Source organism: Bufo gargarizans, chromosome 5 (assembly GCF_014858855.1).
Source record: "Bufo gargarizans isolate SCDJY-AF-19 chromosome 5, ASM1485885v1, whole genome shotgun sequence".
NCBI lineage: Eukaryota > Metazoa > Chordata > Amphibia > Anura > Bufonidae > Bufo > Bufo gargarizans.
The window spans coordinates 212,777,723-212,793,330 of record NC_058084.1 but is presented as its reverse complement, the minus strand read 5'-3'; the positions used below and the strand labels follow the sequence as shown (position 1 = coordinate 212,793,330).

The 15,608-nt window shown below is 45.4% G+C and overlaps 1 protein-coding gene across 1 annotated transcript in view; it reads left to right on the top strand.

Moving 5' to 3' along the window:
• Positions 1–15,608, top strand: part of EEPD1 (endonuclease/exonuclease/phosphatase family domain containing 1) — a 152,617-nt gene that overhangs the window by 112,510 nt on the left and 24,499 nt on the right. The window contains exon 3 of the mRNA XM_044294820.1: positions 9,762–9,872. Within this exon, the coding sequence (XP_044150755.1) occupies positions 9,762–9,872 (111 nt within the window). The remainder of the gene's footprint in view (positions 1–9,761; positions 9,873–15,608) is intronic.

The window sequence follows — 15,608 nt, the reverse complement described above, 5'->3', positions numbered from 1 at the left end:
GGTGACCGACCACTCCCCTCTGAAGTGGATGAGCCAGGCCAAAGACAGGAATGCCCGGGTCACCAGATGGTTTTTGTCTCTGCGGAACTTTAAGTTCTCGGTAAAACACAGAGCAGGCCGGTTGCAGGGAAACGCGGATGCCCTGTCCTGGGTGCATTGTCTGCCATGTGTCCACCCCCACAGAGTTGAACAAAGGTATGTGACACAGTGAGGGGTTGTGTCTGGCAAGGCAGGTATTTTCCTCCCAGCATGTGCGGCTGGGCTGGTTTCCAGCCAAGTAAGGTCAAATACCGGACCAGAGTTTTAGTGCCGGTCCGAGTTTTAGCAGCACCTGGCTGTCCTTAAATAGGCAGCTGGACTAGACATAGATGTCTCTATTGTTGGGATCTGAGGCTTTGTGTCGTGCTGGAGGGCTGATAGCCGCATGCTGGGGAAACAGGCCTCCTAAAGCCTGCTATGGACTACTGGAGGCAGAACTGACAGCAAGGTGACTTGTGTTATATGAACTTTCTATTGTGTGTGAATTAACACCAAGACTGCAAAGTTACGTGCTGTTTTGTGCAATTGCCTCAAGTGTGAATAAACACAATGTTTTGAGTTAAGAACTTGTATTTTGCCTCTGTACTGCACCCGCTTACCCTATCTACCAGAGCGAAACCTTACAACTGGAACACAAAAATGTAAAATACACCACATACCATCACTAGTGTTGATTGAGCACCAAAGTGCTCGGTTGTTCGGGTGCTCTGGCCGAACACATCTACTGAGCATCCCGAGTATAATGGAAGTCAATGGGAGAACCCCGAGCATTAAACCAGGCACCCCCTGCTCTGAAGAGGGGAGGGTGCCTGGTTCATAGTAAAAGGTCACAAATTGATGGAAACACCACTGAAATGATTCGGGAACAGCATGGGGAGGATGTCTGGATGCATCTTGGACTCCCAGGTCATTGCTGGGAACGATGTTGTCTGAGTAGTACGCCACTTTTACAGACTGACAATAATACGCACAAAACCGAAGAAAAAAAAATCACCAATGATTTTAATACTGGGGGGTTGAGAGGGGCCGGCGCACTGTGCCACCAATGATTTTAATGGGGTAGGGGGTTAAGGGGGGGGGCGCACGGCGCCACCAGTGATAATTGCCCCTTAATACAGGAGGCGGGTACTGGCAGATCAGCGGCAGTTAACCCCCTCAGGTGCCGCATTTTTCAACAAGGATCTTCTGGTTTGCACCGTTTTGCTCATCCTCTTTACCAGAGGGATCAGAGATGAGAAGGGTGAACAACCAGTAATCTGTGTTGTCTAAAATGCATATAATGCGCGTGTCGTGGGAAAGGCAACCTAACATGAAGTCAGCCACGTGTGCCAGAGTAAAATAAGAAAGTTCTGAATAGTCAATCCTACTTTGAGTGCTGCAGGTTTCAGGCGTGGTGGATTCACACCGAATTCCAATCATCATAATATTAACCACCTCCCGACCGCCTAACGCAGATATGCGTCCGGGAGGTGGTTGCTTTACTCCTCCTGGACGCATATACACGTCATCTCGCGAGACGCGAGATTTCCTGTGAACGCGCGCACACAGGCGCGCGCGCTCACAGGAACGGAAGGTAAGCGAGTGGATCTCCAGCCTGCCAGCGGCGATCGCTCGCTGGCAGGCTGGAGATCCGAATTTTTTAACCCCTAACAGGTATATTAGACGCTGTTTTCATAACGGCGTCTAATATACCTCCTACCTGGTCCTCTGGTGGTCCCTTTTGTTAGGATCGACCACCAGAGGACACAGGTAGGTCAGTAAAGTCGCACCAAACACTACACTACACTACACCCCCCCCCCCCCCGTCACTTATTAACCCTTTATGAACCCCTGATCACCCATAATCACCCCATATAAACTCCCTGATCACCCCCCTGTCATTGATCACCCCCCTGTCATTGATCACCCCCCTGTCATTGATCACCCCCCTGTCAGGCTCCGTTCAGACGTCCGTATTATTTTTACGGATCCACGGATACATGGATCGGATCCGCAAAACGCATACGGACGTCTGAATGGAGCCTTACAGGGGGGTGATTAATGACAGGCGGGTGATCACCCATATACACTCCTTGATCACCCCCTGTCATTGATCAGCCCCCTGTCATTGATCAGCCCCCTGTCATTGATCACCCCCCTGTCAGGCTCCATTCAGACGTCCGCATGATTTTTACGGATCCATGGATACATGGATCGGATCCGCAAAACGCATACGGACGTCTGAATGGAGCCTTACAGGGGGGTGATCACCCATATACACTCCCTGATCACCCCCCTGTCATTGATCACCCCCCTGTAAGGCTCCATTCAGACGCCCGCATGTGTTTTGTGGATCCGATCCATGTATCCATGGATCCGTAAAAATCATGCGGACATCTGAATGGAGCCTTACAGGGGGGGTGATCAGTGACAGGGGGGTGATCACCCTGATCACCTCCTGTCATTGATAACCCCCCTGTAAGGCTCCATTCAGACGTCCGCATGTGTTTTGTGGATCCGATCCATGTATCCATAAAAATCATGCTGACATCTGAATGGAGCCTTACAGGGGGGGTGATCAGTGATAGGGGGGTGATCACCCTGATCACCCCCTGTCATTGATCACCCCCCTGTAAGGCTCCATTCAGACGTCCGCATGTGTTTTGTGGATCCGATCCATGTATCCATGGATCCGTAAAAATCATGCGGACATCTGAATGGAGCCTTACAGGGGGGGTGATCACCCTGATCACCCCCTGTCATTGATCACCCCCCTGTAAGGCTCCATTCAGACGTCCGCATGTGTTTTGTGGATCCGATCCATGTATCCATGGATCCGTAAAAATCATGCTGACGTCTGAATGGAGCCTTACAGGGGGGGTGATCAGTGACAGGGGGGTGATCACCCTGATCACCCCCTGTCATTGATCACCCCCCTGTAAGGCTCCATTCAGACGTCCGCATGTGTTTTGTGGATCCGATCCATGGATCCGTAAAAATCATGCGGACGTCTGAATGGAGCCTTACAGGGGGGTGATCAGTGACAGGGGGGTGATCACCCTGATCACCCCCTGTCATTGATAACCCCCCTGTAAGGCTCCATTCAGACGTCCGCATGTGTTTTGTGGATCCGATCCATGTATCCATGGATCCGTAAAAATCATGCGGACGTCTGAATGGAGCCTTACAGGGGGGGTGATCAGTGACAGGGGGGTGATCAGGGAGTCTATATGGGTGATCACCCCCCTGTCATTGATCACCCCCCCTGTCATTGATCACCCCCCCTGTCATTGATCACCCCCCCCCTGTAAGGCTCCATTCAGACATTTTTTTGGCCCAAGTTAGCGGAAATTTTTTGTTTGTTTTTGTTTTTTCTTACAAAGTCTCATATTCCACTAACTTGTGTCAAAAAATAAAATCTCACATGAACTCACCATACCCCTCACGGAATCCAAATGCGTAAACATTTTTAGACATTTATATTCCAGACTTCCTCTCACGCTTTAGGGCCCCTAAAAAGCCAGGGCAGTATAAATACCCCACATGTGACCCCATTTCGGAAAGAAGACACCCCAAGGTATTCCGTGAGGGGCATATTGAGTCCATGAAAGATTGAAATTTTTGTCCTAAGTTAGCGGAAAGTGAGACTTTGTGAGAATAAAACAAAAAAAAAAAATCAATATCCGCTAACTTATACAAAAAAAAATAAAAAATTCTAGGAACTCGCCAGGCCCCTCATTGAATACCTTGGGGTGTCTTCTTTCCAAAGTGGGGTCACATGTGGGGTATTTATACTGCCCTGGCTTTTTAGGGGCCCAAAAGTGTGAGAAGAAGTCTGGGATCCAAATGTCTAAAAATGCCCTCCTAAAAGGAATTTGGGCCCCTTTGCGCATCTAGGCTGCAAAAAAGTGTCACACATGTGGTATCGCCGTACTCAGGAGAAGTTGGGGAATGTGTTTTGGGGTGTCATTTTACATATACCCATGCTGGGTGAGAAAAATATCTTGGTCAAATGCCAACTTTGTATAAAAAAAATGGGAAAAGTTATCTTTTTCCAAGATATTTCTCTCACCCAGCATGGGTATATGTAAAATGACACCCCAAAACACATTCCCCAACTTCTCCTGAGTACGGCGATACCAGATGTGTGACACTTTTTTGCAGCCAAGGTGGGCAAAGGGGCACATATTCCAAAGTGCACCTTTCGGATTTCACCGGTCATTTTTTACACATTTCGATTGCAAAGTTCTTCTCACACATTTGGGCCCCTAAATTGCCAGGGCAGTATAACTACCCCACAAGTGACCCCATTTTGGAAAGAAGACACCCCAAGGTATTCCGTGAGGGGCATGGCGAGTTCCTAGAATTTTTTATTTTTTGTCGCAAGTTAGTGGAATATGAGACTTTGTAAGAAAAAAATAAAAATAAAAAATCATCATCATTTTCCGCTAACTTGTGACAAAAAATAAAAAGTTCTATGAACTCACTATGCCCATCAGCGAATACCTTAGGGTGTCTACTTTCCGAAATGGGGTCATTTGTGGGGTTTTTCTACTGTCTGGGCATTGTAGAACCTCAGGAATCATGACAGGTGCTCAGAAAGTCAGAGCTGCTTCAAAAAGCGGAAATTCACATTTTTGTACCATAGTTTGTAAACGCTATAACTTTTACCCAAACCATTTTTTTTTTTTTTGCCCAAACATTTTTTTTTTATCAAAGACATGTAGAACTATAAAGTTAGCGAAAAATTTATATATGGATGTTGTTTTTTTTGCAAAATTTTACAGCTGAAAGTGAAAAATGTCATTTTTTTGCAAAAAAATCGTTACATTTCGATTAATAACAAAAAAAGTAAAAATGTCAGCAGCAATAAAATACCACCCAATGAAAGCTCTATTAGTGAGAAGAAAAGGAGGTAAAATTCATTTGGGTGGTAAGTTGCATGACCGAGCGATAAACGGTGAAAGTAGTGTAGTGCCGAAGTGTAAAAAGTGCTTTGGTCATGAAGGGGGTTTCAGCTAGCGGGGCTGAAGTGGTTAAAACCGCACTGCTCACCAGAGAATACACTCAGACCACTTCAGCTTGCATCGACATTAATCAATACGGCAATCACTGGTTCCTTGCTACACATCCATTCACCTGTACTTTAACAGCCAAGGCCAGATAGGCAAAGATAGTAAAGCACCGCAATGAGATTTAATAACACACCAGTTTTTATTATACTCACAAACATGCAAGGAATATAGGCATATAAAACAATTCAGGTGGCTTCCCGTCTATCACCCGACCCATGTTTCACCTTTGCCTTGTCGGGGGTGCATATCCCACCCAATATGGGCATGTTTTTTATACACAATTTAAGCTCCTCTGATTGGCTACACCCGGACATGTAATACTGGAATTAATATATATGGATATTTGATGGTGTAAGAAGGTCTGATGATTTTATTTATTTTAAAGTTAATGTTATTTTATATGTTTAAGCTGAAGTTTTTATTTGACACGTAACGGCTTTTAATTGCTGTATGTGAACTAAGTGAGAGGCAACCGTCTTCTGCTCCTCCTCCTCTTCATCGTCCAATTCGTGCTGAGAAGACCAACTAAGGGTGCTCTGGCTATCACCCTGTGCACTGTCTTCCCCCATTTATTCCCTCTTCCACATGCAAAGTGTCCGCCTTAATTGTGAGCAGCGAGCATTTGAGTAGACACAGAAGTGGGATGGTTACGCTGATAATAGCGTTATCTCCGCTCCCCATCTGTGTTGATTCCTCAAAGTTTCTTAAAACCTCACAGAGGTCAGACATGCATGACCACTCCTCGCTTGTGAATAGTGGAAGCTGACTGAAAAGGCAACGACCATGTTGCAGCTTGTATTTCACTACTGCCCTCTGCTGCTCACAAAGCCTGGCCAACATGTGGAACGTCGAGTTACAGCGCATGCTCACGTCGCTGTCGATGACTTGTGGAAATGTGCACACCTTCATCAGTAGCTCAGGCAAATTGGGGTCGGTTTTGAGAAACCGCTGAACCACTAAGTTTAAGACGTGGGCTAGGCATCTGGGCTCTTATCCTCTGCCACAGCTCTGCGGCGGTGTGCTGTTTGTCCCCTAAGCATATCAGCTTCAGAACGGCCTGTTGCCGCTTCCTCACTGCAGTGCTACACTACTTCCAGCTACTGACTGATGACTGGTGCTGCACGCGGATAATTTGGAGTTGGAAGTGGAGGAGGAGGCGGAGGAGGAGAAGTGGGGGTTGGAGCCACTAACGTAGGTGCTGGCGGAAACCCTGATGGAATTAGGGCCCGCAATCTATGTGGACCCAGGTGTTCGGCCCACCTATTATGGTGCTTTGATGCCATGTGGCGGATCATGCTGGTGGTGATGAGGTTGATAGTGTTCATGCCCCTGCTCATTTTTTTATGGCACAGGTTGCAAATTGCAATTCTTTTGTCATCCGCACTTTCCTTAAAAAAGTGCCAGACACCTACTCCTTGGCAAGAGAGATTTCCGCAAGGGTGTGCTCCAGGGAACAGTTGCGGGCCTGTTTGGTGTGGCCCGCCTTCTCTCTTTTACCACCCCACTGCCTCTTCCAGCCTGTTGCGGTTCAGCAGATCATGGTGATGGATCATGTGATGGACCATGTGATGAACGCAGTGACATCATCAAAGGTCCTATTCCTCACAGATGAAGACAGAAGAGATGCCGGCTGCGCGAACAAGTGGATTAAGGTGAGTTAAATTATTATTTTTTAACCCCTCCAGCCCTATTGTACTATGTATTCTGTATTCAGAATGCTATTATTTTCCCTTATAACCATGTTATAAGGGGAAATAATACAATCTACACAACCTTGAACCCAAACCTGAACTTCTGTGAAGAAGTTCGGGTCTGGGTACCACCTTCAGTTTTTTTATCGTGCGCGTGCAAAACGCATTGCACCCGCACGATAAAAACTGAACAACGGAACGCAATTGCAGTCAAAACTGTCTGCAATTGCGTACCTATTTGCGCGGGTTTGCTGCAACATCTCTGGACCTTATCCGGACACGCTCGTGTGAAAGAGGCCTAATTGCCATTGCGTTATTGGCAACTGTGTCTTATCATCATCATAATCCACCTAATTAAAGAGTAATTGCCGTTCCCCACCGTCATCTTCTTGTGATTGTGGATGCTTAAGATTTTGGGAATCGGGGCACAAGATCTGTCCCTCTGCAAGCGTGCTTGGCGAGCGGGCCAAATCAAGGAATGGCACTGAAAAGAGCTTCTTGAAATATCTGGGTGTGGGAATCACTTGTTTGGCCAGACTCTCCATGGTGGAAAGGAAGGAGGATCAGGGTGAGGATTGGGTTGGGCAGACTCTTGGCTACTGAGACTGGACTTGGTGGAAGACAGGGTGGTGCTTAAGTGACTGGAAGCATTATCTGCTGCAATCCAACCGACCACCTGGTCGCATTGGTCTGACTTCAAGAGTGGTGTCCTGCGCCACCCTGCAAACTGGGACATGAAGCTAGGTATCGTGGATGATTTGTTTTTCTTATGCTCTGGCAGCAGGCACAGTTTCACCGCGACCAGGGCCATGGCCTCTGCGTGAACCATCAGCATCACGGCCACTGCCCCGTCCCTTACTGCTCGCCTTCATATTAAATGTTATATTGAATTGAAAGTCACACGTACAGTAGTGTAGGATTTGGAAGTGCGCAAACAAATTTAAAAAAGGTATTTTGGATGTGGAAACTTCACACAGGAGATATCCCGCAGATAATGTCAATGCTGCCACCAGCGGCTAATAAAAAATTACAGGGAATGTCACAGTTGTTTGGGAGGAGGAAACGTTATACAGGAGAGGTGCCACCGGTAATGTCACTGTCCGCAGCATCTACGCAAAAAAGTACACTGTATGTCACAGACATTTTTTTTAAGCACACACGTTACACTACAGATGTGGCGCAGCTAATGTCACTGTCCGCAGCGGGAACAGTCTATGGAAAAAGTACACTGGTTGTCAGATATTTGTTGGATGCGCACATTTTATACTGGAGCGTTATAGCACCCGATGACTCGTTCCGGCCAGCCAATCACTGTAATGCCAGTAGCAAACATGGCTACGGCATTACAATGCGTGCCAGTTCAGTACAGTGCGTGCTACGCAGCCAATAAATGTGCAGGGAGGAGACTCGAGCATTGAGCTTGAGCACATGTGGTACTCACCCGTGTACCGCCATGTACCAAGCATCGAGATTCTCGAGCCGAACTGGTGTTCGGCCGAGCATGCTCGATCAACACTGATCATCACATATGTGACCCTTACCTTATAAGCCACATAAACTGATTTGTCACAGTTTGGTCTAAAGGCGCCCATACAAATTCATTAGCTGTCGGCTGAACTATCATTTGACTGAAAGCTATCTCTCCTGATGCCCTCTTGGCTTCCCCATACACCTACACATTCTATGGATTCTATGGGGAGAGCAGAGAAAGCCGCTACCAGACACATCTACCGGCAGAACAAAAGGAGTTTCGGGAGCTCCCTACACACAATCTTGGCGGGTTTGGCCAACAAAAGACTAATGTGTATGGCCGACCTTGGGCGCTTCTTTGTCACTAGGTTTGAAATTTTGAATGTGACTGCTTGAAGCTGATGTCCTGAAGCTCTTGATTGATCTTGTTGTTCTAGCCAGCCTAAGAAGACATCAGAGTAACTACTCCCTCAGAACTTTAGGCAACGTTGTAGTTCACATTTTATATGTAAATAATTGGTCAAAATGTACCTTCTGTTCCTTGTAATTAATTGCCAGTGCAAGCTCACTGTCATCACAGTCATGGACCACAGATCTAATGACTAGAGCAGTGATCACTCAAGGGTTTTAAAGACATCATAAAAAAATGGGTCAAAGGCAGAAAATGTGTTAAGATTACAAAAGATCCAATACCAGTTCAAGTCCCCTCTGCTTATGTGCCACTGCTCCGCAGACATGACATACCCATATACTCATAACATGACCACTGCAGCCTGTCACTGGCCTCATCAGTCTGGTGCCCTATACCACTGATGACAGTTTTTTTACTATCTTGAACAACCCCTTCAAATGCAGCATGGCAGTTTTCATTGTCACATGTCTTAAAGAGGACCTTTCACCTGGATATCCTTAATCTAATTATTACCCTACGTTATGTGCGGCCCCCATTGATGTCTTTACACTTTTTTCTTTATACTAAAGAACCCCCCCGTTCGTCCGCTTTGGTCCCCGTATCTTTTGGCGCCTCATATGCTAATGAGGCAACTCTGTTGTACTAGACGTGGACTTGTATTTCTTCCTGGAGAATCGCAGCTCCTCCCGCGAGAACTTGAGCTCCTTCTCCCTGGCTAAGAGTGGGGCGCTCTGATTGGATGCGCTCGCAGCCAGGGAGAAGATAACTGCGACCAGGAGAAATACAAGTCCACACCTTGTATAACCAAGTCGCCTCATTAGCATATGAGGCACCAAAAGATACGGGGACCACAGCGAACAAACGGGGGTTCTTTAGAAAAAAAAAGTGCCAAGACATCAATGGAGGGTAATAATTAGATTAAGGATATCCAGGTGAAAGGTCCTCTTTAATGTTGACGCTTGAGCCCAAAGAGAGGTAAGTATTAAGCAGCATGTCAATTTATTACCCTCATGGTAAATGTGGGGTGGGATGTTGAATGGAAATGTTTCTGTAACTTACCTTAGGCTGAAGCTTCTTTGTTTCTATGTTTTGCAGTTCTGCTCAGAATTAAACCAACCTTCCCTGCCTAATATTCGCAAGTGGAAAGGGGTCAGAGGCTCGTGGAAGTGCGTGGTTTCTGAAAAGCCATCATCTAGCCCCAGTGAGGTATGCAACAGTCTAATTTCTGGTTCCACTGCTGTTTCTTGATTCAAGAAAGTTTCCTCTGCTACATGGGAGTAGGCTTTAATTTGTGTTGGCAGCCATTACTCCAGTGTTGTTGTTCTCATAATTTTTTGGCATCGGATAGTTATCCGGCTGTTCTCTTCAGAGTCTTGTAAAGCTCAGCCAGCTTAAGTCTCCAGTAGTGCAGCTATTTGTGCGCGCCCATGCTTGGAATTATGTTTTGTAACTGGGATTAAAGGAGTCCTCCACCTATGTTTTTAAGCCATGGGTGTAGGACTGATCAAAAGCCATTAAAGGGTTTTTTAGGTAGTTACATATTGATGACCTATGCTCAATATCTGATCGGTAGGGATCTAGCGTCCGAAACCCCTCATCGATCAGCTGTTTGAAAAGTGCTCTCAGCTTACTGGGCACAGCAATGTCTATAACAGCTGTGCTTGGTTTTGCAGCCAAGGCCGATTTAATTGAACGGGCCTGAGCTGTTCCTAGGCTATGTGACCATTTATTGTGATGTCACTGGCCTAGGAGTTGGCTGCGGCCTCTTCAGACAGCTGATCAGCGGAGTTCCTAGGAGTCGGAGTCCCACCAATCAGATACTGAGTCCCTATCCTGACGATAGGTCATCAATATTGTACTCCTGGAAAACCTTTTTAAAATTCTAGTAAATTTGTCGGGGCTAGATTCCCACCCCGAAACGGTCCCGCCCAACCAGCGGACACAATGTAAAACCGGCCATACCACTATTGTCGGACAGTCAAAAAAGGGGACTTGCAAGTCCATTAGTAAATGTGTGTCTGTGTTATACCCCATTGATCTCTATGCCTGCTCAAGGTAATAATGACCATTCATGAAATGATTAAGCCCTGTATGTAGCTGTTAGTATGAGGCCTCATGCACAGGGCCGTTGTTTGGGTCCGCATCCGAGCCGCCGTTTTTGCGGCTCGGATGTGGACCCATTCACTTCAATGGGGCCGCAAAAGATGTGTGCTGTCCACATCCGTTGATCCGTTCCGTGGCCCTGCAAAAAAAATATAACATGTCCCAGTATCAAGAAAAGGTATTTCCGTTTTTTGCAGATCCGCGGTTTGCAGACCACAAAAAAAACGGAACGGTCGTGTGCATGAGGCCTAAATGGTGTCTTTATGGTTGAAGACAACAGATGATAGCATCTTAAATAGATATGTTTTCATAACTGATGTTTTTTTACAGTAGGTAGGTGCAGATTTGGCCACCGCTTCTCATTCAGTAGGGACTAAATTGGACCGAATTGCTTAAAAAAACTCTGCAGACTACCTTCTTCACATAGTATATATTTGGTTCAGTTTTTTTATGTTTCTTTAAAAAAAAATCACTATTGGGTCTTGAATGTAATGTCATAATAGTTCAGATCTACATGGCATTCGGGCTCTGTAAACAGCTGGGGTCGCACTATGTGGATACTGTAAGGCCTGGTTCACAACTTACAGACTCTCTACTGGTTCACAGCGAAAATCTACATACAGCAGATAAAAATATGTTACTGAAATTGGTGTTCATTTTACTCATTGGAGGGTCTTGGATTCCAGTTTGCACTGCCGAATGATGCGTCTAATGTTAGTAAACTTGCAGGGGCTGATATTCCGACCCCTGCCACACCCTCACCACTTCCAAGGAGGGCAGATGACGTAAAAATGCCAGTGTGACAAAATATTGTCACAAAAAGGGGCCTTGCGACTTTTTTTTTTTTTACACCAAAAAATGGAATAGGGATGTTAGTAAATGACCTCCATTGTATTGAAATGGGTGAAATCTGTTGCAGATGTGCATCAAAGCTGAACCCGGACATAACCCCTTCACTCATTCAGCATGAATGCTTCGATGCTCCCCCTTGCCCTGCGTGATAGCAGCAATCCCGGTGACATCACTGCTTTTTACAGGCTACGGCATACCCATAGTAAGACCCGGTACATCATTGGATCTAAACAAAAAGTCCTTGCCCTACATCATTCAGCTCAGGGCAAGGGGGAGCATCGGAGCAAGAAATGCCCTCATGCTCCACTAACATGCAGAATGACGGAAGAAGTTTTAAGGTGTGTCTAATGGCTTCTCTCTAATTTGGTACATCTACATTGAAAAAGTCGCAAATGTGCCATAGAAAAGTTGCAAAATAATTAGAAAGTTGCATCTTATGGTGTAATTGCGACTTTCATACGCTCATGTGCATATACCCATTGACATGAATGGGTGATGATCCAGTCCGGATGCTGTCCTTTCGTAAAAAGGAATGCATCTGGATGGACTCCTAAAGCTTTGTACCAAAAGCCATCCTATATCATCCAGTCTTCCAGGATTATTCTTGTTGATTTATTTCTGTCTTCTTAAAGGGACTCTGTCACCAGTTTCTAACCCCCCCTTTTAAAACTATTGTTCTCTCCATGGTGCCCTTGTCATTACAAAGCTGTTGTTATAAGATAAATCCGCCGTGTAGTTTTGATAAAAATCGCTTTTATCTAACCTGTCAATCTTCTGGATAAGGTGCCCAGGGCGTTTCTGAAGGTCTGAATCTGCCGCTCTCCGCCGCCGCCGTTGGTGCCCAGCTCCTCCCATGATCCTTTCAGCGCCACCTCGATGTAATGAAATCCGCCTCCGGCTCTCCTCAGTGCCCCCTCCTCCTTTTCAAAGATCCCGCGCGTGCGCACAGGCCTGTGCCTGATGCGCCCGTGCGGACTTTTAGATTCTGCCTCGTTGAGCGAAGCGCGCGTTCGCGCATTTGCGCTCATTCGCGAACGCGCGCGAATGCGCGAACGCGCGCTTCGCTCAACGAGGTAGAATCTAAAAGTCCGCACGGGCGCATCAGGCACAGGCCTGTGCGCACGCGCGGGATCTTTGAAAAGGAGGAGGGGGCACTGAGGAGAGCCGGAGGCGGATTTCATTACATCCAGGTGGCGCTGAAAGGATCATGGGAGGAGCTGGGCACCAACGGCGGCGGCGGAGAGCGGCAGATTCAGACCTTCAGAAACGCCCTGGGCACCTTATCCAGAAGATTGACAGGTTAGATAAAAGCGATTTTTATCAAAACTACACGGCGGATTTATCTTATAACAACAGCTTTGTAATGACAAGGGCACCATGGAGAGAACAATAGTTTTAAAAGGGGGGGGTTAGAAACTGGTGACAGAGTCCCTTTAAGCTCAGTTTTTAGAGATATCCTATAAAAATGACCAATTTCCGCGAATAACTAGTATTGACAAAAAAATTATAAACAGTGCGTTGTAAGAGAAATTATATGGATGCATCAAGAAGATTTCAGTACTTGGCTGTAGAGACTGACGGTGAGCTGAAGTTGTGGACATCGTGGAGGCTCACTGCCCATGAGAATGCAAACATTAATTATTGTTTCCGATTTAGAAATCTACAGTTCCTGGCAAATTATCACATTCCTGTTCTGTCACCGGACCAGAAGTGAAGCAGACATTGACATTTTGCAACTCTGCATTCAAGACATTGCATTACATTTGGCTACTTTGTTATTTGGCCCTTACAGCCAGCCATTAGAGCCTTCAGTACAGCAACTCATCCATTTTATTTCACACATAACACAATGTAGCAACAGAAATGCAGCATTGTACCAATATCTACAATGTGTCAAATTGAGCAGAATAGGCTACAGTATGGTAGTCCTCCATAAATGATCTGCCTAAGGCTACTTTCACTCTTGCGGCAGAGCGATCCGGCAAGCAGTTCCGTCGCAAAACATATGCCAACTGATGGCATTTGTAAGTCCGATCAGCATCCTGATCAGTCTTAAAAATGCCTGATCAATCCGAAAAATGCATTCAAATGCCGGATCCGTCTTTCCGGTGTCATCCTGTAAAACGTATCCGGAATTTATTTCTTAGACCTTTTTTTAGGTCTAAGGAATTTTTTTACATTCCTATGGAAAAAATGCTGGATCCGGCATTCAGACAAGTCTTCAGTTTTTTTGGCCGGAGATAAAACCGTAGCATGCTGCGGTTTTATCTTTTTCCTGAACAGTCAAAAAGACTGAACTTAGGACATCCTGATGCATCCTGAACGGAATGTTCTCCAGTCAGAATGAATGGGGATAAAACTGATCAGTTCTTTTCCAGTATAGAGCCCCTAGGACAGAACTCAATGCCGGAAAAGAAAAACGCAAGTGTGAAAGTACCCTAAACAAACAGCCAGTCTCACGTTGAAATAAACATAGATCAGGAAGTCCAGCACATATGTAGGGTGCTCAGGAGCATCCTATACCTAGATATTCTCATTGTGATATCCCTCAATCCTAGACTTAGAGTTCTGGACCATTTTATTTAATCATTGTACAGTCTACATATTGATTAGAAGGAGTTTTTCGGGATATATCATTGATATCTTATGGATTCTTAAGCCACACCTTTGGAAATGGTGGTGGTCCATGGCAACTGATTTTGACCAGTTTAAGCATCTACTAGAGTACTTTGAACATGAGACATGGTTGGTGTCATGGTCAGGTTTTAGGACAGGAGTGTGGGCCCATGATTGGGTTTAGCTAAGACTAAACCAGGGGGTGGGGAGGATTTGAAGGGATTTTTTTGTCTTCTTCTTAAACGCCCCTCATAGAGGTATGGACTTTATACAGAGAAACCCTAGAATGCATCCCAAATGAAGGTGTTTCCAAAGTGTGGACATACAAATCGGAGGTTAAATGCAATACAGTATGATAGACACAAGTTAGAGCAAGCAGCATCCCCCAGACAGTTGTCAAAAAAAAATAAAAAATTACAAATGAAAAGGAGCCATAAGACCTTGTTACTCAGATGAGGTGTGGCAGTTCTGCGTACCGACCAGCTCAGACCTCTCACTTAAGAGAAGTAAAGTTGCAGGTGGTAACAGCAGTAACACAAGGTAAGAAACATATGCCACACAGATATGCACACTGGTTGGCATTCCATTGTAGTCAGTTTTAATGGTCAATTGTATCACATGCCAAGACTTCTCCAAATAGACAGTCCATTCTTTCCATTTACGTCTGATAGCTTTATATATCATAGACCTCTTTGGCTGCATTATTTCTCATTCTGTTGTCTACTCAGCACAATAAGTAGGCCCCATTTTTTCCTTCCATCAGCACCTTGGGCCAGTGGAAGAATAATGAAATAAAAAGCTTTTACTTGCACTGTATTATATGCGCGTATAACCAGCATGGAAAGACAATGGCTAGCAATGCCATCATTTATGAGAAGATATGCAATCTATGCATTGTTGATGAATGCGCTAACTTGGCAGGAAGTCTGCTTGTCATTAATACCACTTTAATGGAATATTATTGATTAAGGAACTATATTGTTTCAGCATTTGGCAGAGGCATAATTTCTTTTAATAGTTTACAAAGTGCTTGAGATCAACTGCATCGGAACAAATGTATATACATAGTTCCTGTCTTCTTGACTCAATGTTATTTTAAGAATATTTGAACTTCTTGCGTATGTGAAGTTTCGCACACAGGCCTTGCCCCCTTGCAGTGTCATATTATAGTTGCTGCAACATCGGGCAAAGAATTACTAAAGCACAAAAAGCCCCATCTCTACACTTCCAAAATATAGTAACAAAATACAAGGTAAACTTTAGAAATGATCACTTTTATAAAGATTTTAACGCTTCACTTCAATGGGTTTCAATGGAGAGATTGCAATATATTCTAGGCCAGGGGTGCACAACCTTTACTGGTTGGGGGCC